Consider the following 27,742-nt stretch of genomic DNA (forward strand, 5'->3'; position numbering starts at 1 on the left):
TGGCCTGGAGTGGACAAACAGCTTGGGACACTTCAGGAGTGAAGGAGCAGGTGTTCAAATGCAGAAGATGAGGAATAAGATTAATCTGTCCAAAATATACCGGGCAGTCATCTAATGTACTGAGTCTGGGATGATGCTGATGCAGACTGAGGGTCCATGTGTTAGCTATGAGCTGCAGGCAGTGTGGAGGTAGTCTGGTGAGCTTACGGACCCCCAGGAGAGAAGTGCTGGTCCAAAGACCTGAGTCACTCTTGTCATTATTTTTTTTCTTGACTCTCATGGACCCTGTTAGTGTCTGTAGGGCATTTTGTCTCTCACATTGGAGCTAAGTAAACAATAGCAATGGTCTTCTTGTTAACTTGTTTTAGACTATTCTAGAACTTGGAAAATTGTTTTGTGTTACTTAATATGTACATTAGCATGGCACAGACTTTGTTGTCAGAAGTCAAATAAAACCATAGCTGTGGGAATAATTAGTAATTTCCTGAGGATGCTGTTGAGATCACTCTAGCTGGGGCGAATCTCCATGCCCGCATGATTTCTTACTGATTCAGTCGGGCTCACAGGCATCAGCTAGAGGTTTTTGTAAGTGCTAGGTAAACTGACCAAGGCATTGGAGGGGTATGACATTTTCCAGATTGGTGTTTGAATAACATTTAGAAAAATTATATTGAGCTCCAAGCTATTTGTAAGGGTGTGCAGATGGTATGCTGTGATTGCTACAGAGAAGTCTCTCCTCTCAGCAGAGAACATACTCCATCTGCCCCAGTGAGAGCTGTGCTTGCCAGGCAAGGATGGAAATGGATAGGCAGAGCAGTAGCTACTGTCACAATCAGATGCAATGTTGGGCATTTTTATGGGGTACGAGTAAACCTTTGAATGGGAAAATCAATTAATTTCAGGTTGGTGCAAGCACAGTCTAGACTAAGAAAATCAAAGCAAGTCAACATCAATTTGCCTCCGACCTGAAAAAAAGAGAGCGGACTGCCTTTTAACAGTGTAGATGGATATTCACAACAGCAGTCTAAACTTTGAAGCTCATTTCTATTTACAGGCAGACAAGCAAGGCTTGTATGAGGGAACTGAGAGGCGAGTGTGATTGATATGCTGGAAAGAAGAAAAGGTGTGATGTGGGGGTTTTAATAGACCTTGCCACTAATTTGGCAGTGCACTTACATTCAGGTTTTCAGTCAATAAGTTATCAATCAATTTCATATGCAAGAAGATAATAATTGCCTATTTTTTGCTTAGTGGTGTTTTTGGTTAAGGTGTGGGTAATAGCTGTGCCTTGGCTTCAAGACTTTTTGATATGTTTATGAAAATGACACTTTTCCTCTTTCTGTGCCTCAGTTCCCAGATCTGTAAAATCACAGCAGTCTGAAATGCAGTGCCAGTGTTTCCAAGCACAGGAAAAGGGTGAATTCTTAGCCCAGTTTCAGCCAAGAAATTAGAGGACAAAAGCTCTCGAAGTAGCTCAGAGCCATACGCCAGATACTTTGTTTTTAGTTCCTAAATTTTGAAATGAAAAAATATTTTTCTTATGTTGATTGAGAATAGCACTTCAGCCACATGATCTCTTGAGCAAATGACCTTATGCATAGGAATATGTTCAGATACCAATATGGCTTTCAGGCTGGCCCTCTTGTTCGCTCAGCTCAGAGCATGGGTAATGCAGCTGTGCTGGGTGTCTACTTTCCAGCCAGCCAGCCATTGCCATCTTCTCAAATCACCTTTCAGGCTAGGAAGGCAAATATCCTTTTCCCACCACAATAACTCATCTCCCTGTCCGCCTGCACATGTTATGTTAGTGACCACAGGCAGTTAATGGTATATGGCTCTCCACGTTCTCGCCACACTTCAATGCACTAGAAATTGGGCAGCTATAAGGAAAAACGGAATTGCTCTCTACAGACATAAATGGCTTTTTTGTAAGACTGGAACTGGTCAGAGATGTCCATCATCACCACTTTGTCACCCACTAAAGATCTACTCCTGTTCTCCATGTACTAAAACACAAATTACTTCAGAGACTCACAGACCTGTTTTTCCCTTGAAGTCTGCTTCTGGCATTTTCTTTCTCTGAGTGGCAGAATACCTTCCACTTTTTTATTTGATCACTTTTGCACTTTGACATAAATCTTTCCCTGACATGCTTTACCTTGGCAGTTCCTAATATATCTGTGCCTAATGAGACAAATTCCAATAGCAGAAGTACTGATTGCTGGATTAACAGTTTCATATATTTTTTCCTAGAGCAAGAAGTAGAAAAATTCATCATCCATTATATGCTACTACAGTGGGAGAATTCATGCCATACCTGGAAAACATTTAGTTTCTCCTTTGCAATGAACTTAATGGATGCAAGACCACAACTTGAGAAAGAGAGAAAAAAATATAGTCATCGGCACTACATATCCTGTTACATTTCTCATAAAGGGGCCCCAGGGAAGAAATGGGCTTCATGTAAGAAACTAGATTAGAACTAGAGATAATTTATTATTTATTGTCTTAATAAGATCAACATTTACATGTTAGGATAAGTAAATATTGACTAGGTAGACATAGCCTGATAAGCAGATCAATCTGTTTATCTCTTAGGAATACATAGGAATTAACAAGCTTAATATTGTTCAGTATCTGAGACTCAGAGACTAAAATGCTCTGGTGTATTCTGAAGGAGTAAAAGGCCATTGTATACAACACCCCACCACACACCTTCCAATAAATAATTCACCACCACACACACACACGCAAAAAAGCCCCAACACTGCAACCAGAAAGAAAAGATATCTATTATTCCTAGAGGATGCATCTTCCCCATGCAACAAGAACTGTCATGGGTGTTCATTTCATGGTCTTATAGACATTTAACCATCAATCAATTCATCCACAAAGCACTGTTCAGAGGATCAATTTATTTCCAGCTTTTCTCTGCTATTAAATGGAAAATGCAACACACAAGGGGAACTTTGATTTTGTATGAGTGGGCTTTTACAATCCAAATGTCCCTTTTGAAGCATGCATTTAAATCAGATAGATATTAGAGGACATTTGGGAGTATACATTTGGGAGCACATTTCTGTATGCATATGGAAAGAGAAGGTGGAAACTTATAGTGCAGACTGTACTCCCTGATCTCACAGAAAAGTTCTTGTCATCTTAGAACAAATATGTTTTCTGTAGCTCCTTGGGTGCAGGACTCCCCAGTGAGCAGAATAAGGTAGGGTGGGGAAGGACGACAGTGTATTTTTCTGAATTTGGTTTTCTAGTATAAGTGCCTGGTGTTTTTTGATCTCTGAAATTGCTTGAGGGATAGCATGGAATAGCAGAGGTGCAGTTCCTAAAGAAGCATTGTCCTACAGAAGCACTGGAGTCACTTTCAAAAGAGAATCCAGCTGTCTGACCTGGCAGACACTCCATCCAAACAGCGGACAGCCATTTTGTCAAGAGCACGGAAATGCTTGTGACTTAGAGAGTGGTACAGTTTGTTACTTCCTCTCTTTCCCTTGTCAATGGAAACTAGTGACCAGGTAATCTTGGTTACTTCAACTTTGGAGTGCCTAGCAGTGAGGGTGTAGGGTGATGCTATAGGTTGTTCTGAACCACTGAACAAAGGATAGCAACCTAGTAAAATTTTCTCGCAGACTCACAATAGCTGAGCAACAGACCCACAAGCCATTGCTATTTACCCCAAATGATATCTTACTACTTAAAAATCTTTCATAAAATAGCTGGGACTTATCATCTCTTGACCAGTCTTACAGGCACTCCTATCCTCTGTGGAGGTGCTGAACAGGCATCTAAAAACTTCAGCATCTGCTCTAAGGTATTTGCTTAGGTACCTTCTGTGGTCAGTGGAAGACAAGGGCATCCCTAGAGGGCACGTCCACCCACTGGTGGCTACGCTGGCCGGGACACGTGAGGTGGCTCTGGCTGTTGACTGCTGGTACATACAGAGAGAGTACACACACAGAGTTGATTGTAGATAGCTGGTGTTGGGCGAGGTGCTGGAAAAGTGATATCCTGGAAACACACACCCTTCCTGCACCTGCTGAGCGTGAGAAGATGGAGGGACTGGAGCCTGACACCTTGCTGCTGGAATCCTTTTCCCAGGCAGCCGGGAGGGTCGGGGGATCCTGCGTGCGGCCGCTCCTCCAGCCTCCGCGAGCCGTGTAGGCTGATGGGATGTCTGTGTGCGAGGGGAGGGGGGAGACAGGAGGAGGTGGCTTCCTCCTGACGTCATTTCCGAGGGGCTGAGATATATAAATGAGCCGGTTGCTGCAGTGCCTCGTCTGGGATCTTCAGCCAAGGCACCGGCGTAGGCACCGGCACCCCGCCTGGAGCCCCCGCGCCAGGGACAGGCTCACCCTGTGCCCCTGCCTCTCTCCCTCCGTCCCACCAGCACCATGAGCCGCCCAGGACTGCTAGCCGCCCTGCTCCTGGCCGTGCCGGGTGAGTGGGGCTGGGCTGGGGTCCGTGTTCCCCCCCGTTGCCGGCGCCCTCAGCCCGGCGGGCAGGGCTGCCCCCGCCCGGCTCCGCTCCCGCAGCGGCCCCTTCAGCACCGCGGACAGGGACCGCCCCGACCCCTTCAGCACCGCGGACAGCGGCCGCCGCAAGGTCACTGCCCCACGCACTGCCAGGCTGCGGACTCCTTCCCTTCCCTTCCCTTCCCTTCCCTTCCCTTCCCTTCCCTTCCCTTCCCTTCCCTTCCCTTCCCTTCCCTTCCCTTCCCTTCCCTTCCCTTCCCTTCCCTTCCCTTCCCTTCCCTTCCCTTCCCTTCCCTTCCCTTCCCTTCCCTTCCCTTCCCTTCCCTTCCCTTCCCTTCCCTTCCCTTCCCTTCCCTTCCCTTCCCTTCCCTTCCCTTCCCTTCCCTTCCCTTCCCTTCCCTTCCCTTCCCTTCCCTTCCCTTCCCTTCCCCGGGAAAGGCTGAGGGGGGCACAATGCACACATCTAGCTGCTGCACCCAAGGACCACTTCCACCAGAGCGAGATGCCCCTCTTCTTCACTCTCATCTTTATCAGGAAAGGATTTCTCTGCTTGTCTCCCAGTAGAGGTGAATAACAAGCTCCCTTTTTTTGCCCTCCCCTCATTTTATAGCAATCTCCCTTCCTGTGACAAACGACATGAAGAAACGGGACACTAAGGTAAGGATGGGCCTGTGGTGGAAGGGGCGAGTGAAGTTGAGGGATGTGATGTTTAACCTCCACCTATCTGGCTGGCTTTTGGCTGCCCCTGCTGAAAATCCCTGGAGGAAGTGCCAGAGATTTGTATGAGATTCGTACAGAAGGATCCGTCTGCCCCCACTCCCTCCCTACCAGCATTTACCCACTATGAATCCACTTCTGCACACCTGGGCAGGAGAGAATTCCCTCAGGATGTACCAGAGGGACTAAACAAGCTTGTCTGGAGAATGGTGATGCTGGGGATGGAGGTTGGGTATAACCCTCCCCAGTCCTCCTACTTTCAACTTTTCAAAGCTCCCAACAGGAGGTGACTCAGGGGAGAGCAGGGGGAGATGTGATTCAGGAAAGGGGATTGCTGGAACGGTGTGTGTTTGGGGGTGTGTATACATCTGTGTTTGTATGTGTGTGATGTGTTACTTAAATATGCATGTTCCTGAAAAACAGGCAACGGGCTATATCTCAGACTGCTAATCTGTCCTCAGCTCCCGCTGAGCCTGTCTGGATGTCTACAAGTGGTGTGGGTCTTGGCTGCCCTCTCCAGCCTTCTTTCATAAGCTTCTGTGCATACATCTGTCATACCTCTCTGACATTCATAGCTGCACTTTGCAAATGTGTGCGCTCCCAACAGGCTTTTGGCACCTTTGGATACATGTATTTGCCTGCGTAGATCTGTGACAGACCTCTCCTTCCTGATATTCTAACGCCTACAGTCTTTCAGATGAGCTGATCTCTCAGCTGCCCAGATTAAGACTTCTGCAGAAATTAAGGTCCAGAAAGGAAACACCATCCTTTCCCCTCCTACTTTTTGAACATCTTTGTTACCTGAAATTTTCTAGCCACATAATGTTTTCCCCCAGGCAGCAGTAGGGGAGGGCACATTCGTGTCACACAGCCACAGGCTCCATTGCGCAATGTCTCCACTCGTTGTTACCTACAGTGCAAGCGCCATGAGGCACGCCTCCCTCTCTCCTGTCAGATGTGCCAGGGCATGGAGACCTGTTGCTTTGTTAAGACCTTTAGCCTGCTTAGCCCTCGCTGGGGCTGAGCCATGAGCTGTGAGGCACTGGGTGCCTGCTTCGGGCTGTGTGCTGCTGACCGAGAAAAGGGACTCAGGGTGGGCACCTGCCCCTTCAGCTGGACATGTCAGAGTGGGATGCTCATTGGGCATCTGGTGGGACAGTCCATTAATTTCACAATTATCCATGTGAGATCTATTCCTCAATATATTCTACGTGTAAAATATGGCACTTCCCAGCATGCCACATTCAGATTTTGTGGAAGCTGGTGCAAGTCCAGGGAAATACTTGCCCCAAGGAAGGATTGTGTCCCAAGCCTGTCCCCTCCCTGGGTACTGCACTGACACAGGCTCTAGCTGAGAGAAAAATCAGACCACCTTTCTTCCGATTTTTGCTGCAAGTGGAAGGAGCCTTTAGGGCCTTTCCACCTTCACTGCCCTTTGAGACACAGCATTTCAGTGAAGGATGTCATGGTCTCACGGGACAGATCAGGGCAGGGATAACATTACATGGGTACTGCAGTGAGCACCGCAGCTCTGCCTGCACACCATGCTGCTCTCAACGTGCTCTGTGTCACCAGCATTTGTGGGTGGCCTGGGGCTCCGAAATGGGTAGTCAGCATCTGCAGGCTTTTCCTGGGCAGCTCATCAGACTTCCCTTACATGAAGGGCTTTCCATGGGTAGCTGAACACAACCAAAGCATTTACAATATCTCTGTGTTTGCCCACTCTTGTGCTCGAAGGACACTATTTCCCACTAACAAGCACACATTTCAGAAGGGCCTGAGCACAGCCGAGCTCAAAAGTGGTGAAGTCTGTCCTTGTAAGGACATGGTCCTTTGGAGATTTCTCTGCAGGAACAGCATGAGCAGCTCTTAAGGATCTAGTTACATGCTTACAGTTAGAGGATAGCTATGGTAGAATTCCAGTCTGAGTTTCTGCACTGGATTAATTACATTCATTTGGAAAGGATCTCCTTCATTTCCCGATGCAGGCTGTTATTTCATGACCTTGTGAAGTCTCACTCTGCAAGACTTACTCTTACAAAAAGTCAGTGAGAGTGTTGTGGAATGACTGCACTCTTCATTTCATTATGTCACAGTTTCTCCACAGAGCTGGTCGTATTGCTATGGTGACTGACGTGTTTGTGTTCAGACAAAGACCATACATCAGCTTCGAAGTCTTCAAAAAGCTTGTATACAGTGTTTCATTGGACGAGGTTCTTATTTCTCATGCTGAGAAAGACCTCACTTCTGAAGATGCATTGAGTACTGCGGCAATAAGTGGCTCCAGAGGTTAGGAAATGTGGGAGGGAAGTATCAGAATATGGAGTTTGTTCCATTTAACAGTAGACTGAAGTGATTCAAAGTCATCTAGAATCAATATTAATGGCTTGCTTGTGGTGTAGGAGAATGATATCAGGGAAATTTCCCTGCTTTCTTTTTGTTAGATCTGTCCTGTAACATTTTTAATCCAGCAGGCAATCCCCTCAAACTGTGTAAATAGTTAAGAGTTCAGCATTTTAGGGCTGTGATCTGCAAAAGCAGAATTCTATCCTTACACAGGATGAAAATTTGCCCATCCAGCTGGTCAATGAATATATCTGATTGCTTGAATGAGTAACATTGTAGATGACTGGGAACTGATGACTTGTGTTTAATTTCTACTGCAGCCACAGTGCTTTGCTCTCCTGAGAATGCTACCTTGTGAGGGAGGTCAGGACTCTTAGGGCTGCCTACAGAAATCATCAGAAGAAAGAGGTTTAGTGAGTGAATCTTTGGCCCCCAAGGCTTACTTGTATCCTTTTTTTTTTCAATTTAACCTCTTTTTTTTCCTCAGGCATTTGTGAGCCCTGCATACTTTCTGGGCTGCTTCACAAATAATCATCCTTTTGAACTAAACAGCCTGATTCCTGCACTGGACTGTAGTGAATGCTGCTTTCTTTCCTGTGCAACCATTTGGGTCTACCACGACCACACAGCAGGGCTCCTGGTGGTGTCTTTCAGTGTGGCGAGGATGCCTTCACCCCTGCCAGTGGTGCCACCTTGCCTTTGCACCTCTGGCTTTCATCCTCCTACCACACATAAAGCACTGGGTGATCCCAGTGGTGCTGCAGCTGCATGGGTGAAGAGATAGGTCTGCAACCTCAGTACAAGTGACAAACTAGATAAATAATGCTTATCATTTTACACCGAAGAAAAGGGCTACTGGAAAGGGCAGGCCCAGAGTTCATCCTGTTTGGGAAGCTGCCGCAGGCAGTTGCAAATTCTTTGGAGGAAAGTGAGGGAACTTCCTTGCTTTCAGATGACCTGCCTCAGCGTACAGCTCTTCCAGTCTATAACAGATGGCTTGAACACTCAAGCACAAGGTCAAACACTTCTCCAGTGTCTTGTCCTTCTCTAGGGCTTGAGAGCAGTATTTCTTATCTGTATTTGAAAGCACAATTTGCCTTACCTTGCCCTCCATGCTTGGCTGCAGTCTAACTAGGATGCCCTTCTCAGGGCTCGAATAGCTCGCGAGATTTCAAGGTCACCTGTGACAACTAGTTGCTGTCTATGACCTCCCACTGAGGCCTTTTAGGAGAGGCAGGTTGAGACTTCTGTATATATCTATGGGTGTGTGTATGCATATATCTATACATATATCTATGTATATATCCCTGTATCTGTGTATAATGCCCTGATGTACCCAGCCGCTGGGGTGGGCTGGAGTTGTGAGGCCCTCAGATGAAGCATGCGTCACGTTGAAGAAGCACTTACCATTGCTCTGTGTCATTTGCTCACTTCTCAGTTTCAGGAGGTACCTTCTGTTCCTGTGGGAGGTAAAACAGAAGCCGAACATTCAGTTCTGGCTCAACCAGAAAAGTAAGATGATCGGCGCCATCATCTGCTGTGTTTTAGCCTTCATAACAAATAGATTTAGGAAAAAAACACAAAAAAGCTGTGCTTTAATTTTTACTTTTGTCTCTTTCTAGGTGATGAAGTGCATTGTAGAGGTCATCTCTGATACCTTATCAAAGCCAAACCCCCTGCCGATCAGCGAGGAATGCCTAGAAACACTCAGAGGAGGTACAGGCTCAGATTTAATGCTGGGTATCAGCAAGAGCAGATCTGGCAAGGAGGGGTTTGTTCTGCTCTGACACATGCTCTAGCACCTGACAAGTGGTCCCCAACACACTCACCTTCCTCGCGGTCACCCCACCGGGCTGCACCAGGCCCCAGAAACATGGACGGAGCTGCTGCTGGGCACAGACCATGCATCATGATGGCACCATGGCCAGGGGAGTGCTGGGTGACATGAAGCTGCCTGATTTTCATGGGACCTTCCTGTCATCTTAACCACCTGATTAAGAGATGTGGCAGCAAATCAGGCTGGGGAGAGTAAAGAGTAAATAAAGAGGGAGGTGGAATCTGGGGTTCTTTTTCATTTTCTAGGGGTGGGGGGAGGTTGTCTTTGCCCACCTTGTGTACTAAGTCTCCCCTATTGCAGATGAACGGATCATTTCTATCCTTCGCCACCAAAATTTATTGAAGGAACTTCAGGAAATTGCTGCTCAAGGTACAGTGTCACTGTGGTTATTTGGGAAGAGGGGTTTCATCTGTTGTAGCCCCTTTCATAGTGTTTTCATTTGGTTGGTTTAATTTACATTAATTTGACATCATATAAATGTGCCCTAGGAAATCTAGTTCCAGGACCTCCAGTAGGGACTGTGTGAGCGGGGACAGGAATTTTGCTTGTAGTAACTCCAATATGCATCTGATGATTTAAATGACTGTCAGTGTAACTAGGTGGTGATGTAGAATATAGGCATTTTGGGGTCGGAGAACTCTAAAAGGAAATTACTATAATTTAATTCAGTAAATAACCACAAGCCCCCAAAGTAGAATCAAAGACAAGATAACCTTCACTGTGCAGTCTAGCACTAAATCCAAGTGTGGCAGAAGGGAAGCCTCACTGAGCATTGAGCAGGACTTGCACCTCAAAGACCCCAACAAAAGCATCTTTGAGCTAATGGGGATTTTCCTGTTGGCTTCTTTAGGCTGAATGCAAGTTCCTTTGGTTTTGAGAGATGTGGGCTGCTCACCACTTGTCGATGTGGGAGCAGCAGCAGCACAGAGCTGAACAAAGAGGTGTGCAAGGGGGAAAGGAGCTATTTGCTACTTCAAAGCCAGTGCAGGTCACTCTGCCTGGGCGGTCTGCTTGAGGTTGCCACAGGACTCTCCCCAGGCTGCAAGGAGAGGAGCTCCTGGCTTTACCTCCTCCTTCTCGCTGGGGTTACCCAGCTGGCAGCCCTCACTTGCCAGGGCATCCCTGTGGCCTGCTCCTGTGTGGCACGGCTGCCAGGGCCGGCTGGGAGACAGTGCCACCAGACTGCTTTCAGAGCAGGGAAGCCACAGAGGCAACAGGGAGAAGGGAGAGGGAAAACTCAGGAAGTCAAGATTAGAAGAGAGCTCCATGCAGCTCCCAAAGCTGTGGTTTGGTCACTACCCAGCTGCCACTGGTGGAGAGGCCAGCCAGACAGTGATCCCAGATAGGGTCCATGGATGCTCTGATGATCCAGAAGAAAGAAACCTGGGCCTCCTCAGTGCACTGGAATGTTACTGCCTGGGAACACCAGGGTTGTGAGGGGGAGCACTCAGCTATCAGACACAGAGCAAGGAGTGCACGTGAAGGGACTTGTTTCACAGAGGTGCATCTTGTTCCACACTTGCCTTGGCTTGACCCATCACACTGTTTTGTCCTGGGGTAATGCGAGCTCTAATCTACAGATCACAGTGACCGAGGATGGAAGGTCTTGTAGCCCAAGGGAAAAGCAAAGGTGTTTGTCTTGGTCTCCTCTGTGCTGGCTGCAGCTGATCCTGCTCAGGCTGGAGAGCGCAGCTCACTCAGCTCTGCCCAGTGTTGGGCTAGAGAGGGCTGGGCAGGCAGTGTTGGCTCTTGCCTTTGCATTAAGGCATAGAAGCAGGGTGTGAGCTGGGTTAAGACAGGGCTTGCCTGGCTTGCAGATCCCGTTGGGATGGGGTGGCCTGGGGAGTGCTGATTGCCAGGACAGCTGTGTCCTGGCCTCCAGCAAGCACTGCCTTCAGACATCTTCCTTCAGACACCGCTTTCTCCAGGGTGTTGCTGTTGTCGAGCTGGCTCCATAATCCCAGAGGCTAAGGTGTGGAGACCTGGGGCCCCGGACTACCCCCAGAGGGGGAATGAATGCTGCTTCTCCCTCCCAGCGCGCCGGGGATAGGGACAGGGACCCCGCGACAGGCGGAGACCATGGGGCCTCTCAGTGCTCACCTCAACAGAGGTACATGGGCAGCATCTGGCAGGAGGCAATTTTTATCCCTCAATACTCCAATGCTTAAGTCTTTTGTTGGCCTCAATGCGCCGCAGTTCAGTGTCTCTTATTCCCTAGCTCTCCATCAATATTAGTTTTCTTAGCAACCCTGCTCCTCTGTTTGCTTAGAGACTTTTTTCTTTCCTGCAGATGATGTTTTTGATGGTGGCTTTGTTACTGCAGTTGATTCACTTCTCCTCTAGTCTCACTTCACCTCACAGCCCCCCTTTGCCAGATTTGTGCATGGTAGAAAATACGCATAGAACTATAAAGGGCACAGAACTATTTTCCTACCTCTGCTTTCTGAAACACAGGATGGGCTGTTGCCTTTCCCTACTTTTTGTTACTTGACGCAGGTGCCAGTGAAAGAACTCATCAGCAGAAGAAAAACAGTGGCTTCGAAGATGAACTTTCCGAAGTCCTTGAAAGCCAGAACGACAAGAACAAGCAGAGAGGTCAGTGTCAGCTCTCCCCCCCCCCCAGGAAATCCAGGTCAGACCGTAAACAAGGATGTTCTTTCTAGCAGCCTTGATAAGTCCATCTGCTTCTCGTTTAGCCATCTTTGATGCTGCAGCTGACACACACAAGCAACCTGGTGTTTGCTTTGTTCTTATTTACCAGCTTAAACGACATGTCATTTCTGAGCTATAGCTATGGTGATGGTCAAGTTACCAAGCTGATACTGATCTCTTCCATGCACTGCCAACAGCCAGCACTCACTCCTAATGCTTAAAATGAGTCACAGCCAGGGAAACCCTGTCCTGAGAGACTCAGTGATATAGGCAAGCGTGATCTGGGTCTGCTCCTGCCACCCTTTTTTCCAGGCATCAGAGATACTAGGTTATGGGTCTCTGAGGGGAAAATTGAACTTGGGATATACACAGCACACACACCCACAAAAAACACCTGGAAAGACCACGTTCAGCTGGGATTTCCCCTTGTCACTAGGTTTCTATGGCCTGGCTAGAGACAGGCAATGTAGCGGAAAGGAGGGTTCGGCCCCTTCCCTCTTCCACGTCAGGAAGAGACGATGCCAATGTGAGGTGAGATGGTTTCTTGTCCAGCAGCAGCGAAACCCCTACAGAAGGTCTTGAGTGGGCTCTGGGCCGTGTGGCTGAGCCACGGCTATGCAGTCAGCCCAAAGCTTCCCCCGGGGGCTGCTGCTGCAGCCAGCACAGCCAAAAGCCAGTGGAGAGGAGGGGTGGCTCTGGCTGTCCCTCCTACCAGGGCAGACCCGAACCTCCTGCTGCAGCAGTGTGGAGACTGCACGAGGATGAAGCATGGTGTGTCGGGCCATCCAGGCCCGCAGGCAGCCCAGTGACACCAGCACGGTGTCACTGCTTGTCACCAGCCCTGTGTGTCCAGCTCTGCACCCCCTCACCCCTGACTGGGGCTGCACCCGCCTTTCCACACCCATCTGGCTTTTCCCACTGCTCTTTAGCCTGCCTCTCTCCATCTTTTCTTTTGCAAAGTGATTTCTATGGCTGACTGATTGTGTTAAAAGAGGCCAGTCTGTGACATGAGGAAGAGCAAATACCCAGCCCACATTAAGCTCTTGCTGAGTGGTTGTTTTGCAGACGCAGAGCTGGCCCCAGCTTCCTCCAGCTGTGCTGACTCCCTCTTCAACCCAGTGGGAGACATGAGGATGCGATGTCAGCACAGCACCCAGAGCAGGGAGAGCTGTGCAAGTGCCTTATTACACTCCTAAATCCTTTCATTTTATGGGCGATATGGTTTCATGCGGGGCAAGTTTGTCACTGGCATCTCAAGAGATGGTGATGAGGACTGTGCCGCAGCAAAGCACTGCAGCATATGTTTGAGTTCAGCCTTGTGATTCTCTCCAGGAGAGCAGGCACCAGTGAGAGCATCGGCTTGCTTGAACACAAGCATATGTGGAAGTGACTTACGAAAGGATCCATGGGTTGGTTAAGCAGATTGCTGAGCGGGGCTGAAGCTCCCTGAGCAATGCATGGGCTTCGCTGTTTGTGAAATGAGCTCTCAGGAGAGGTGTTGCTTCTTGCTCCTCCCTCTGCAGATGCGGCAGGCGAGCGCCCTGAAGGGGAGCAGCCCGTGGGGTCTCTGGCAGCACAGAAAACCCAGCAAAATGAAGATTCAAGAGAGGAGGGAAAAAACAGCCTAGAGGAGAGGGAGCCCAGGCCACGAGATGCTGACCCTGGAGAGAAGGAGGATCAGAAAGAAGTGGAGAGCAACGAGATTGAGGGTGCAGAGGATGCCCAGAGAACCGAAACTTTGGACAACCACATCAGCAAAGACTTCAGCGAGGACGAGCAGCAGCAGCAAGCGGATGAAGAGGAGCAGCCCAGAGGCCCCAGGGACAGCCTGGAGCTCGAGGATGAGGGAGAGCAGCCATCCAGGCAGGGCCAGGAGGAGAGCAAGGAGGCGGCAGGGGACCGTGTGGAGCGGGAGGATGATGGAGGAGATGATACTGCAGAGGAGGACCCTACAGAAGCAGAGAGGTCATTTGGTTTGGCTGAGGAGGACGAGGAGGCTGAGGAGATGCAGGGAGACGACAGTACGTATCCCAGCCAACTGCACTGATTCCTACCTGGGGTGAGCTGAGAGCACCGAGACAGACAGATAAGAGGCTTTAAAGCCTAAAAGTTCAGGCAGGTGCTTACCGGGTTTACAGAAATACCCGTGCCGACAGCCACCCAGATCCCCCCTCAAAAGCACCTGACTGTGTGGGCCCACGCACAGGCTGCCTCACTGCCTGCTGCTCAGTTTTCGTAGCACCTGGGGACAACTAATTTCTTTTTCTTGAACTTCCTATGTAGTTTTTGACTGCTGCCTCCAAGCCCTGTTACTGACATGGCAATGTGAGAGTGTCTGTTTCCAGAATCCTGGGAAAATGGGCTGAAGTCAGGAAACCCACATTGCATCACCCCTGAAGGCTTGGTTCAAAGGTAGAGTGAAACCAGGTAAACACTTGTGCTCACTGTTGTGTTTAATGCTTTTTCAGATAATGATGATGCTCTGGGATTTGGCAAAGACGAGCGGAGCTCTGAGGAGGACGAGGAGGAAGAGCAGCCCCGGGCACTGAGAGGAGGAAGGCACCGCATGGAGGATGAGGGGATGCAAGGGGAGGAGGACACCTTCCAGCCCAGGGATGCAAAAAGCGAGGAGATGGAGGAGGAGTCCTCCAGGGAGTGGGAAGACTCCAAGAGGTGGAACAAAATGGATGAGCTGGCCAAGCAGCTGACATCTAAGAAGCGCATGGAGGAAAACAATAGTGAGGAAGACCCAGACAGGTCCATGAAAATAGCATTCAGGTCCCGCAAATATGACTTCAGTAGTCCAGAGGAAGATATGAGAAGGTCATGGAAGCGTCACTCAAAGGAGGACAGCAGTGAAGGTGGCTTCCCGCTTGCTCCCATGCCTGAAGAAAAAAAGGATGAGGAAGGCAGCGCTAATAGGAGAACGGAGGTTGGTGTACATAGGCTTAAGAATACATTCCACATGGTTATTGCTTGGGAATCCAAACTATGCTTGGAGATTTGGATGGTACTTTGGCATCATGCAGCCAGCTTTGGTTCTCTGTGACAGTAAGGAGATGTTTGGTGACCTTTTAGTCTTTCAGCCCTAGGTATTACTGAGATTTTCACCTGGCTGTGCCTTTGGTTTTCTTCCTTGTTTTAGTGACTAGTGCAAAAACATTCCCTGCCCCAGAGACCCTTAAAAACGAGACGGAACTTTCATGCTGGTCTGTGCTGGACATGGTAACCAGAGCTGTCTCTGAAGCCTGGGGTTGGGTCTTGTGTCCCAAAGCCCCTCCAAATCCAAGGGAAGGCTTTCCTTGGCTCAGGGATGGAGTGAGTAGTGTCAGACCTCCTACAGAGGCAAACCGGGGTGCAGCTGTGGTGAGAGAGCTGGGGTGTTGGAGAGGAAATGACAGATCCATGAACACATCTGAGCCAGGCTTCCATAATCAGAGACCTCCTTCCCTGATGCTTCGCATGGTACTGTGCCGTAGCTCAGCATCTCCCCCGGCAGCCAGGAGTGGTGGTTTTGCCTTTGTGCTGAGGCCCAGCTCCAGGCACTGATGTTTATCTGGGATGGATCAGGGGGCTGCATGGCAGGGCCGGGCACGGGGTCTGCAGGTGTTTGCCCTGGGACAAGCCACGATTCGGTGCCCAGGAACATACTGGGACAGTGGGTGAGGGAAGCCATTTTGCTGCAGCCCTTTTGCCCCCAAAACACCCTCTCTGCCCTTAGTCGTGCACCAAAACATTGCCTAAAGGTTGCCCATCAGCATCCCCTGCTGAGGGGGCACCTCCAGTTGTGCTGGTGCAAAGCAAAGCCAAGCGTCTCGGCTCCGAGCAGGGGTGCAGCAGGTCCCTGCTGAGGAGGTGGACACCCACCCCATCTGTCCCCTTGCCACCATCTGCTCACGTCCCAGGTCTCTCCCCCAAGGAGGCTGCTCCCCACCCATCCCTGCCAGCGGCTCTGGGGTGCACCTTGTCTGCAAGGTAGTGGGCTCAGCCTCCGAAGGGGAACAGGGAGGGAGGTTGTTGAGGCTGCAAAATGGCTATGTTTACAGTTGAGACAAGACTTTCTGGTGGGGCCTAGATTGAGGCGTCAGACAGCCACTGAGGGAAGGGAAGGAACAGGCTCTGGCTCTGCCAGAGCAGTTGCCACCCTGTCCTCCCTCCTGGCTTTTGGGCCACAGGGCTGCGTGGCTTGGCCGGTGAGACCAGCGTGGGCACAGCCGGGGGCTGCCAGTGCTGTCCCCTGCACTCACTGGGGCTCAGCCCGCAGGGCTGGGCAGGAGCGAGCTGGGGCACGTGGGCACAGTGCGGGGCACTGGCTTGGAGCTGGCCTCTCCTCTCTCCAGGCACTGCGAAAGATCTCAGCACTATTTTGCTGCTTTCTGGGGGCTCCAGCTGCAGCTGAGGCTCCCCTCCAGCAAGGTGAGCTTCAGCTGGCTGCTCCTGGGCTGCTTCAAACCAAACGCACTGAAACAGACGCTCGGGCTCGGTCTGGCTCCCTGGGCGCCGGCGGGCACCCTGGGCTGCCAGCACATTGCTGTAGCCGGAGCCTCCCCAGAGGCCGAGCCAAGGGCCCTGTGGAGAGGCAGGGCGACTTCTTCCCTGTTTAGGAAAACAGCTCAGGGACGAGAAAATTGAAGATTTTTTTTACATACTTAATTTTTTTCACACTGGCCACATGCAGTACAGGCCAGCGGCTCAGCGTTGGCCCATGCTTGGCGGCTGCTGCAGGCAGCAGCACGGCTTTGCTCCCTGCACATGGGAGAGGGGCCGTTGCCTCAGCTCTGCCGGCAGGAAAAGGCAATTTTAGCACCGATGGCCCTAAATTTGCTCCCACAGAGCCTGCCGCTGCGCTGGGTGGGCAACGATCTGCCCCGAGCCCCGGGTGACACAGCTGTGAGGGACAGGCAGGGCCACGTCTGGCAGTGAGACAGGGCTGGCTGTGCATGACCAGAGCTCAGGAAAAGCCACACAGCCTTGAGTTTGGGTACCAGCACTAAATAAAATGGCTTCAGGTGACAGCATAGATACACAAGAGCCACTGTAGAAAGGCCACCAAGCAACGGGCAGCTTGAGCCTTTCAACAGATGGCTTAGTCACTGTTTTCCCACTTCTTCCAGTACTGGAGGCGCATGGGGACACCCAACGCAGCGTGGGGAGAGGGGACACTGCTGTCCCCTCCATGAACGGGGCACATGCTGCACTTGCTGCAGGTGACAGGCACCCTGATTCCAGCGTGGGTCCCCCTCGGGGTCACAAGCCCTGCCAGCAAACCTGCTCTGGTGTGGGCTCCTCTCTCCACGGGTCCACAGGTCCTAGCATGAGCCTGCTCCAGCATGGGGCTCCTCACGGGGTCACAGCTTCCTATGGGGCATCCACCTGCTCCGGTGTGGGGTCAATTCCATGGGCTACAGGTGGATATGTGCTCCACCATGGACCTCCATGGGCTGCAGGAGCACAGCCTGCCTCACCGTGATCTGCTCCATGGGCTGCAGAGGAATCTCTGTTGTGGCAGCTGGAGCACCTCCTCCCCCTCCTTCTTCACTGACCTTGGTGTCTGCAGAGTTGTTTCTCTGATGTATTCTTACTCCTGTCTCCTGCTGCAGTTGCACAGGATTTTTTCTCCCCCCTTCTTAAACATGTTATCCCAGAGGCGCTACCATCATCACTGATGGGCTCCGCCTTGGCCAGCAGTGTCTTGGAGCCAGCTGGCACTGGCTCTATCAGACATGGGGGAAGCTTCTGGCAGCTTCTCATGGAAGCCACCCCTGTAGTCACCAGCTACCAAAACCTTGCCACGCAAACTCCATGCACCACCAACAACAACTAGCCCCAGGCAAGGCTTTCTGTAGCTCTGGGGGTGAGGGCAGCCTGTGGCCATGAGGTTGACACGTGTCTTGGGCTCTCGTTGCAGGACCAGGAGCTGGAGAGCCTGGCCGCCATCGAGGCTGAGCTGGAGCGCGTCGCCCACAAGCTGCACGAGCTGCGGCGAGGCTGAGGGCCCCAGCCCTCCCCACGCAGGCGAAAGCCGCCCTCCTCCTCACCACCGCGTTTCCATTTCCCGATTTAAAAGCAACTAAGCCGGAGCAGAAGCATCGTGCCTAGGAAGCTGACCTCGCTAGCGCCCAGGCCTGCCTCCCTCGCCGTAGTGTTGTGCCCATCGCCGCTTCTTCACCTCACGCTCCCCTGTCCACACGGATGACCACCCGCCCAGCTGGGCGCCGGTGGGCGCGAAGCGCGACCCACAAGTGTATTTTCTGTCTGGGTGGGGGTTTTTTCCCTCTTTTTTTTAAAAGACAAGACAGCTTTCTAGAAAGTTCTCCTTCCACCGGTAGTTTCACTGGATAAAAAACTGCAATAACTTGTTATCTTTTGATTAAAAGCTGAGAACTCTGACTGTAATATATTCTATATAAAAAATTTATCTAAGGAAAAATAAAAATGCAGTGGGTTCCTTCCTTTATTCCGGCAGCTTCAGTCGCAGTTGTCAGCACGCTGCAGGGCTGCACGGTCCTGGCGGAGGGTTGGTGGGGGGAATGGCGGCCTGTCCTCACCTCAGACATGTCGTGGTGGCGTCTCCCTCCCGACTGGACTCCAGCGCTGCTGCCTGCCAAGGCCCGGCACCGAGGACGCCTGCCCGAGGCCCCGAGCCCTGTGGGGCTCTCCCTGCCCGCCCCGGTGCTGGGTGTCCTGGGTGCTTCACTGAGACGCGGTCACATCCACAGTTCATCGATCAACATGGGGTTGACCAGAGGGAAACCAGTTTAGAAATTTAAACACTGGGGCAACACTTGACCGAGTAAAGCTATCTGGACAATGCACAAGTGGGCTAAAGACCAAAAAAAGTACCAGATCGGCTCGTCGTGAGGGAAACTACCGGTCTGTGTTCCCTCAGAGGTGAAGCGCGGTTCTGAGAGGACGTCCCTCCTGTGCAGGAGCCGTGGTGGCCTGCCGGCACAGCACTATCAGAGTAACCTTCCCCATGCTCTGGGCTTCAGGCTGCACGCCAGCCGGAGCACCGTGTGGTGCTAGGACGGGGGAAGCTGGCCTCAAAAGTCTCTGAACACCGACCATAAGGTTTTAGACCTTCTATGTGTATCAGCAGGAGAGGGAAAGAGCTCCCCGCTGCCAGGGCTGTATCCCTCTCCCCAGCCCGAAGCTCAGCTGTCTCCCATCGCCTGCAGAGCAGCCAAGATGCTCAGGGAGCGGCTGCCAGGCTTTGAACTCCACACACTCCTTTATTCTGCAGAAAACATCAGCGCTGCTGGCCCGCGGAGTGAATTGCCATGGGGGCGGGCATGCGGGGTCCCCTTGTGCGGGGGGTGGTGGGTGTCCAGAGCCGGCCTCCTCCGGCCCCCGGCGAGCTTCCCCAGGGGGGCAGGGGGCTGCAGAGCGGGCAGGGTCCCCTCGCCTCCAGCCCCGGCCGCCGCACGGCGCTGGGAGGAGGCGGCGAGGCCAAGGCACAGCCCAGAAGTGGCCCCGGCACAGGGCAGGAGCTGGGGCGAGGCGCAAGTCTGCCAACCCCATCCCGAGGAGATCACACCCTCACCAACCTCAGGGAACCAAAGCTGCTCCATGGAAACAGTACTCAAACGCCAGTGATTAGGGAGTTAACGCAGCTGTAAAAGTCACATTTTACATACTTCATTTAAATTTTAATTTGAATATTGTACTTAGTTCCTCTTTTTTTTTTGCCGCAGCATCTCGGCCAGTAGCATCACCCATACAACCGCTTGCAAACTCAGATCTGCATGTCACAACAAATTCACAGAAACCCTCAGCCACCCACCCCACCCTCGCCAATATGAAAATACCCCCCAAACCAAGAGACCAAACCAACCCCAAGGAACCAAACAACCCACCACAGAAACACAGCCATCTCCCACAGAGTTAGACCCAAGTTTTTCCACGCAGGATGGCGGCAGCAGGCAGAACTTGTCCATTGCTGCTACAAAACCAACACGAGGGAAAACCGCATTACTTGATGGAGCTGCTACAAACGCCGCCTTAACTGGGTAATGCAGTAATCACAAACATTTGGGACCCAAGCACTTTCTTCAAAGGAAAGTCGGAGCTCGAGGCCCGGGCCCGGGGCCTGGCAGGCTGCCTCACCAGCTCGTCGATGCCAGCCCTCAGACCGGCTGCGGCTCCGCGCTGCAGTGTCCCTCACCTCACCCTGATTACAAACCCTGCTAGGGTTGGAGCGATCAAGAATTCCCTACGGGGAAAGAGGAAGGAAGAATCAGTCCACAAGCCTATGCCAGGAATCAATTCTTCAGCACAGCAGTAGCCTGAATCCCAGCGATGTTTAGCTGTGTTATGTGGTAGCACAAAAACAGCCGACATCCCACCAGTGTTGGAAGGGAAACCAAATCAAATCTTGCTGGTACAAGGAGGTCTAAACTAAACGCAAACAACTGCACTGAGGAAGGATGTGAAAACCAAATCCTCATCAAAACGGGCTCCCCACAATGAGCTGCTCACCTCGCTGCCCTATCTGCTCATAAAGAGAAAGCAAAGTAGAATTTGTTATAAGGCATTTATTTTCATTACGTGTTGGAAAGGGACAATTCTGTCTTCAAAAGAATTACACAGATAATGCCACAATACCTACTGCATATTGCTTTACTGTCGAAACCAAAACATCGTCCAAAACAGGTGCCTGCCAAATGAAAAGAAAATGAATATATTACCACTGAAATCAATGCTGCTAGATGAAAGCACCCATCTTCACTGTCAGATCTGATCAGTCATGCAATTGAAGTAAGACACCAAATAGCAAGTGTTTTTGGTTTTTACAGTAAGCCGTGATCTTTTAAGGGTTCATATGACTCTATACAAATTTAAGTACAAAATGGGAATTATGTTTCAGAAATCATAGTAAACCAGGCTGAAGCGCATCACCAGACACACTTGTTAACACTGTACAGCTGGATCTGAACACAGGTATCGATGAGCTTGCAAAACTTAGCACATACACAAAGTGGTCCCCAAGGTTCAGCCATGCTTAGGTGGGGAGCGACGCTGGAGAGTGAGGGACGATATTCAACACTATTCACACCCGGAGGCCCAGTTTTTTCAGCACTGTTGGGATCCCAAGGAATTGTTGTTACTCCATTTTAAAAATGACTGCATTTTAGTGTGTGGTTCTCACAAAGTATACACAAGCTGTATCGAATACTGAATCAGAAATAAATAATAAAAGATACATCTAATACATCTTTTATTTTTAATATTTTTTTACAGCACTGACTTTACAAGAGGATAAACAATTCATTTTTAGGGGCTGCTAACATCTGAAACAAAGAAGTCACTATTTTATACTCAACATATACTCAACCTCTTAATAACTTCATATATGTATATATGACTTTTCACACAAAAAACTGTTAAAATAATTTATATCTAAAAACTACTGTGTAAAGAATGAAGGAGAAACAGAATGTGGATTTCTTTAAAAAGGATGGAGGAGGAAGACCTGATTTTCATGAACTCCATTTGCTATTTCAGCTGTTTCTGGAGTTTCCAGGAGACTTCCAGGCCATCAACAAAAACTTCTGAACACATCGGAAGCTCTCTGCAAACTCATGGCATGCTGGGCAAGGCCACCCACTAATGGGCTCTTGTGGCCCACCGGCATCTGCTGGCGTCCCCCCAGTGGACTCAGGGTGAGAAGGGCGGAGAGAAAGAGAAAATATCTCCCCAGACTGCTGTTAAAAATGGGGGAGTGAAATCCTGGCGCACTGGCAGCACGACGGCCACTGCCAGGATTTTACTCTCAAGCCCTAGCTCTCCTCACCCCCCTTCTGCATCAGATACAGGATGTTTTCTTACAGTGGATTTTTTTCTTCCACAGGAAAACTGCCCCAGCAGCAGGGGTGGACCAGACCCCAACAGCCACCTCCACATGCATAGCGAGAACGATTCCCTTTGCTTGCTACGGATGCTATTGTGCTTGTGTTGCCAGGGAATCGCTCTAACCTCTCCATTTATACCTGGATCCTCTCAAGAGTCAACAATCTTTAATAAATCCTGTGGCCATGTAAACAAGACAGAATCCAAGGAGGATCTGAAACCCATCTGGTCAAAAGCTCAAGGGCTGATGGTCTGGATCCACACATAGTGAACAGGGAAAGGAAAGGCAGTGAAGATGTGGAAAGTACTTTTCTGGAGGTTACATTCCTCTGAAATAGGTATTAAAGCAATATTACAAATAAAATCAGCAACGTGATCTGCAACAGTGTGTCTGTTCACCTATGAAAGCGAGAGATTATATTAAAGTAAATATTTTAATCTACACAAAGCATTTTCACATACTCCTAATTACAAAACATACAGTTGCAACACCATAAAGTAATTGTATACTGAATACAGAAATCAATACTTCTCCTACTCAAAAGGAGAGAGGAAAAGAAAACTAGCAGGGTAACACAAGTGAACTCCTGCAAGCGTGCACATGGGGAGACTGCTACAAACCCAAATTAGACTCTAGTCACTAAAAAACCAAAATCGAAGATTTTCTGCACAGCTGTGGAAGGCAAGGCTGCAAGCTGGTGTGAAAAAGCCTGACTCACTTGTCACTGCTGCCACGCAGAGACTCTGGGAAACCAGTGCTAGTCTAAGAACTGGTAAGCCTGGATTTTTTTGTATTGGATAGAAAGTACAGAAGCACTTTTCCTTTGTTTCCCTCCTTTTTGACAGACAATTCAAACACCTCTGGCCCCACTTTTTCTGTTGCCTTTGGACTGTATCCTGCCCCTGTTACCTACCCACTACTCCTCCCGGTTCTTCCTCGGCTGGATACAGCCCACGGTTAATCTGGAGGATTTATCTTGAGCAATTCTCATTACCTTGTGAAGCCTCAGGGTTGGGTTCTTGATTTGTACTCATCTATAACGAAAACAAATCAAACTGGTGGTTTTCCATCTGAGCAACCTGCTGCGGGCCTCCTCTGCACAAACATTCACATGCTGAGGTTGGGAATCTTTAAGCAGCCTTCTCACTCCAACAGTCTGAACAGTATTAATAAAAACAGCGCATCCTAACTACTGACCAGCCCAGTCAACTGGCTCCTGCAGCAGAGGTTGAACAGCCAGACGTGTGGGTAACCAAAGGCAAATCAGCAACGGCCCCGTGGCAGTTCTGCGTTACGCAAACCACAAGTGTTGGCCCTGATGCCCCAGTCAGGCTGCACTTCTGTAGCTGGTTTTCACGTAATGACGGGGATGTTCTGGGACAAACAGACAGGTCCTTGCAAACCCAAGCATAACGTGGCAAAGTCAGCTAGAGGGGGAGGAGGATGGTGATGGCTTTACATCGCAGGCAGTAATAATACCACTGTAGTTCTCTTCAACAGGGAAAAATCTTTACCTGCTGAAGCAGATGACACACTTACAGTGAAAACCAGAGTCCCATCTCCTCCATCACGCTGACACAAAACCTAGAGAAATTCCAGTCAAGTTGATGGTGTTCTTGTGGATTTCTAACAGTGAAGCAGAACAGAAACAGATCTCTAAGAAGCTAACTGGTGATCATGTAATTTTAATATAATATAATTGCTCCCATCAGCACAGCAAGAAAACACAGCACGACCTTTTCTAACCCACAGTAAAAGAATTAACAGAATTCAAACACACATTATGGAAAATCTCCCTCAGATTGTCTGCAATTTTAAGAGCAAGGGCATTCTGGTATGGTCTAATATTACTAGACTCCTCTACATTTATAACAGAAAAAGACAAGACTACAGAATATTAACCAACGTACTGTGAAGCTTATCTTAAATCAAAACTATCCTGAACTTCTCAAACAAGGCAGCAACTCAGAAAAGCACTTTAGCACAGGCTTAATAACATACGCATGCTCGAATGTTTTGCAATAATGTAATTGTATGTCTGGATACTTGGTAATTTACAGTTTTGGCTTTTAAAAGTTGGTCTCCCAATTTGCCCCTGTGATTTAGCAACATTCTAGTATATGAGCCATAACAATATTTTTTGCAAGAAAATATGGTAGTACAGCAATTGCATGGTAATTTATGTGAAAACTCTATTGTAATGCCACATCACAACAGGTACCTGCATATCTGCACCTGGTAAATTAAAGTGATACCGACACATTTGATAAATAAAAAATAAATTACAGACTATGGGAAAAATGTCACTGATCACACCAATGACCTAAACTTGTTTTTTAGTTACTGCCAAGGTCTGGAGTAATATTTAAATATAGTATTTCTGCAAGCCTTCAGAGAATTACAAAATAAACTTCTAACAATCATTTGTAAACAAGTTTAAAATGCACAATTATATTTCAGTAGTTTATTTTGGAGAAATAAAGCAGTGCAAAATAGGCCAACCAAAATTCAGAAGGCAGCCAGGAAAATAAAATTCTTATTTGATGTTCTAACTAGGAAACAGCATACAGACATTTCCATTGGATCCAACACTCAGATTCATGTAAACATACTTAGTTTGAAAGGTCTCGAGTTACTAACCCAGTTCTAACATCATTGCTTCTTCCCCACCACCCAATAAAAAAAACCAGAAATCCCCCCCCCCCCCCAAAAAAAAATCCCAAGCCATTGTAATAAAGGGAGCAAAAGACAAGTCTACAAACACTCCACCAGCTGGTTACAAGAAAGTACCGTACAAAAATATGCACTGGCAAGTTCCTTCCTGAGGGTATCTTTTGTTACACACGTAACATAAAAACATTTTTTATTTTAAACAAACAAAAACAACCCCAAACTGTAGATGTCAATTTTATTTCAGTCATGGCTTTACGAAAGGTTTGGTCTATCATGAATACTTTTATAAACCCTTACCTATGTACACCTGACCTGCTCACATCATGACCACCCAAGACGTGTGAGCTGCAGACGTGGGATCCAGCCGCCTCAAAGCACCCAAGGGTTGCGAAGCGTGCCCAGCTCAGAACTGATCTGCAATAGTCTACGAAGTTGGCTGCATTTATGTGCACCCTGCCATTTGACAGATACCATGCTCATCAGGTCCTTCCAGTCCCTACAGAAATATCTTGAAGTAAGCCATCGAGAGGTGGAATAATCTCTTCTTTACTCATCCTCAAAAGCCCAATCCTGGCTACAGTAAATTCCCAATAGCATTTTGGGAACAAACACAGTCTCTTCTAAGGCAAAATCATTGTTTACACAGATGAACTGCTACACAACACTCTTCAAAACTTTTTCCCCTCCAGGACTGGTACCATCAGGTAGGGTGGTGACATCTTTTACAGAGTTTAGTCCTCTCTCCACAGTCTACCTGGGCTTTAAGCTCTAGATCCTTTCCTTTTCAGTAGGTATCTAACACATGATACTAAACAAACTGGTATTAAATGTTGCAGTGATGGATGCTTTACAAATACCTGCTATAGAAATACAGAAATTCCCGTATCTGCAAGCTAGGAGCTTAACTAAGGAAATTTTCTTAACACCACCCCTCTTAATGTATTTTAGGGCTTACATGGGGAAGGGAAGGCCACTCTGTCTACCAAAATAGTGTCTCCGTTCTCAGTGCTGACAGACTTGGTTATTTCCAGTTTAGTGTTCAGAATTGGCAAAAGTTTCAGGAATTCTCGACAGCAGAAGATGCTCCCATGCTAGAAGACGCGACAGAGGGTGAATGCTGTAGTTTATTGGTATCTCAACAGATACAATTTGGCTGTGCTATAGTCTACAAATAGTATAAAGCACTATTGCAAATTACCGCACAGCCTCATCTGACAGTTTGCAACAAAATAATGTGGTCTCTAAGCTGGAGCTGTCATCTACTTCTACCTCATACAAAGGTTACGCAATTCTGCTTATATTTAATTTGCACACAAAAAACAAAACGCACAGCAGCATGGATCTGTGGAAGGCAGCAACTGTGTCACCCCTTAGCATCAGCACATCGGTTGCACAGCTCCAAGAAAAACGAGTGGCTCTGTTTACCAGCCTTTCTGCAGAGCTGTCCCAGAGTCCTCACAAGTGCAATGGAGGGAGAATTAAATTCTCTGCTAAGAGATGAGCCGCTTTCATTAACTCTTTCAGGATTTCACCACTAGCAGATGACTGAAAGGATGCTATTTAATCTACTAAATCACTCAACCTAACTATCAGCACCCTGCCTGGATAAAACACGTGTCGCTGTTGCCAAGCATGGTTAGAAGCTGCTTTCGACAATGAGGCCTGGGGGAAGAACTGCAAAGCTGGAACCAGGGTGGCCACCTCGGTTCTGCGCCCTGAACAACCAGTTTGCTCTGCCCCACTCAGAGTGCCACAGCTTCACCTGTCAACATCTTGACTCGTCAATGTTTCAAGAGATTTGGTTTGGTGATACTGAAGTTGTCGTAACTTTCTTTTGCAATGGCCTACCTGGAAAAAGGGAACAGGGAATATTTTAAGCAAAAATCTCTAGCACTGTTACATTCAGACACTGCATTCCAACATTATCATCTTCCTGATACCATGAGGTCCGATTTTAAAATGTTGGTCACCAGTGATTACAAAGAACAACAGAAATGAAAGAGCAACCCTCCCACAACGAAAGGACTAGTGTTAAAACCCACGTGTGTGTAAACTCACTACAGATTTGCAACTGGAATCTGATGAAATGGATCTGCATCACTTTCTTGCCCTCCACCTTCCAGTCCATTTCATCAGTAAATCACGTATAATCAAATGGAAAGGTTTTTTCTTTTGCTTTTTTGTGTTGTGTTTTGTGTTGTTTTTTTTTTTTCCTTTTTTTGCAAATGTATTTTTACAGCCTGATCTGGTTCTGGGACCACAAATTGTATCCCTGTGGCTTTTTCTCAGTCCACGGCGTTGGCAAGTTATTGAGAAGAAGCTTTTGTTGCCAACGTAGCAACGCAGTGCTGCTGGAAGCTGGGGGACACTGCCGAGTTGCAGCCTAGTCTCTGGTGTTGCAGTTTTACTGAGCTGTTGGTCTCGCTTTCCACAAGCCAGGAGGAGTCTTTTCCCATGACGCTGAGACAGCCTGTGCTGGCACAGCATATCCGCTCGTCCATGATCCCGCTGGTCTGCTCTGCCAGGAGCTTGCTGCGGTTTAGCTGGGTCACCTCAGGTGCCTGACCCTGCAGGACAGCAGCTATGTGGTTCAGGAGATCTGTGAAAAATTCGGAAACACCCTCATAACCTGAAAAAAGGAAAAATGAAAGAGAGAAAAAAAGGCAATTAAGTCATTTTCATAAGTTCGTTGAAAGGCTTCTTCTACCAGTTTATTTCTTGGGCTGTCCTTGCCCTCCAAGTGATAATAAAAAGGCTTCTTTTCCATGACATCATTTTGAGTGACTGCACGAGCAGATCAGCATAAAGAGGAACAAAGACCATTGCTACAAAAATACTTTTTTTCAATGAGAAAAACTGTCACCTTTCAGATTTTCGGCTTCTTCTTCCTCCCAAGTGTGTACGTGTATACATAATTTCAGGTATATTCTATCCTTTGTGGCCAAGTCCAGGTTTTTTCCTAAGTTACAAACTCTGTGGTATAACGTTGATCTTTGCCATTCTGTTTTCAGGTTTACTACTGAAACGAGCTCTAATGCAGTTTCCTTGAGGGTCTGGACCCTCTCTAGAATTTGTCGAACAATCCCCTTGGTCAGGGAAACCTCAGAAGACAGCTGGGCTGGCTCTATATCCTACAGAAAAGGCAGCTTTCCACTGTGTAAGAAGGAATGGGATGCTTGT

At 48.7% G+C, this 27,742-nt stretch overlaps 2 protein-coding genes across 3 annotated transcripts in view; one reads left to right on the forward strand and one right to left on the reverse strand.

The window, feature by feature from the left end:
* Window positions 1-4,270: 4,270 nt before the first annotated feature.
* Window positions 4,271-18,435, forward strand: CHGA (chromogranin A). The gene is made up of 8 exons (XM_075427302.1): window positions 4,271-4,452; window positions 5,098-5,144; window positions 9,173-9,266; window positions 9,688-9,756; window positions 11,884-11,982; window positions 13,563-14,060; window positions 14,508-14,971; window positions 17,948-18,435. Exons 1-8 carry the CDS (start codon window positions 4,407-4,409, stop codon window positions 18,029-18,031), a joined length of 1,401 nt encoding a protein of 466 aa, XP_075283417.1. The 5' UTR covers window positions 4,271-4,406; the 3' UTR covers window positions 18,032-18,435.
* A 6,161-nt stretch (window positions 18,436-24,596) lies between these two features.
* The window catches only part of ITPK1 (inositol-tetrakisphosphate 1-kinase), a 154,064-nt gene continuing 150,918 nt past the window's right edge, over window positions 24,597-27,742 (reverse strand). For both annotated transcript variants that reach the window (XM_075426234.1, XM_075426233.1), the window contains one exon: window positions 24,597-27,191. In XM_075426234.1, coding sequence (XP_075282349.1) covers window positions 26,869-27,191 — 323 coding nt within the window. In that variant the 3' untranslated portion in view covers window positions 24,597-26,868. The remainder of the gene's footprint in view (window positions 27,192-27,742) is intronic.

The sequence above is a fragment of the Opisthocomus hoazin genome, chromosome 7, assembly GCF_030867145.1.
Source record: "Opisthocomus hoazin isolate bOpiHoa1 chromosome 7, bOpiHoa1.hap1, whole genome shotgun sequence".
Classification (NCBI taxonomy): domain Eukaryota; kingdom Metazoa; phylum Chordata; class Aves; order Opisthocomiformes; family Opisthocomidae; genus Opisthocomus; species Opisthocomus hoazin.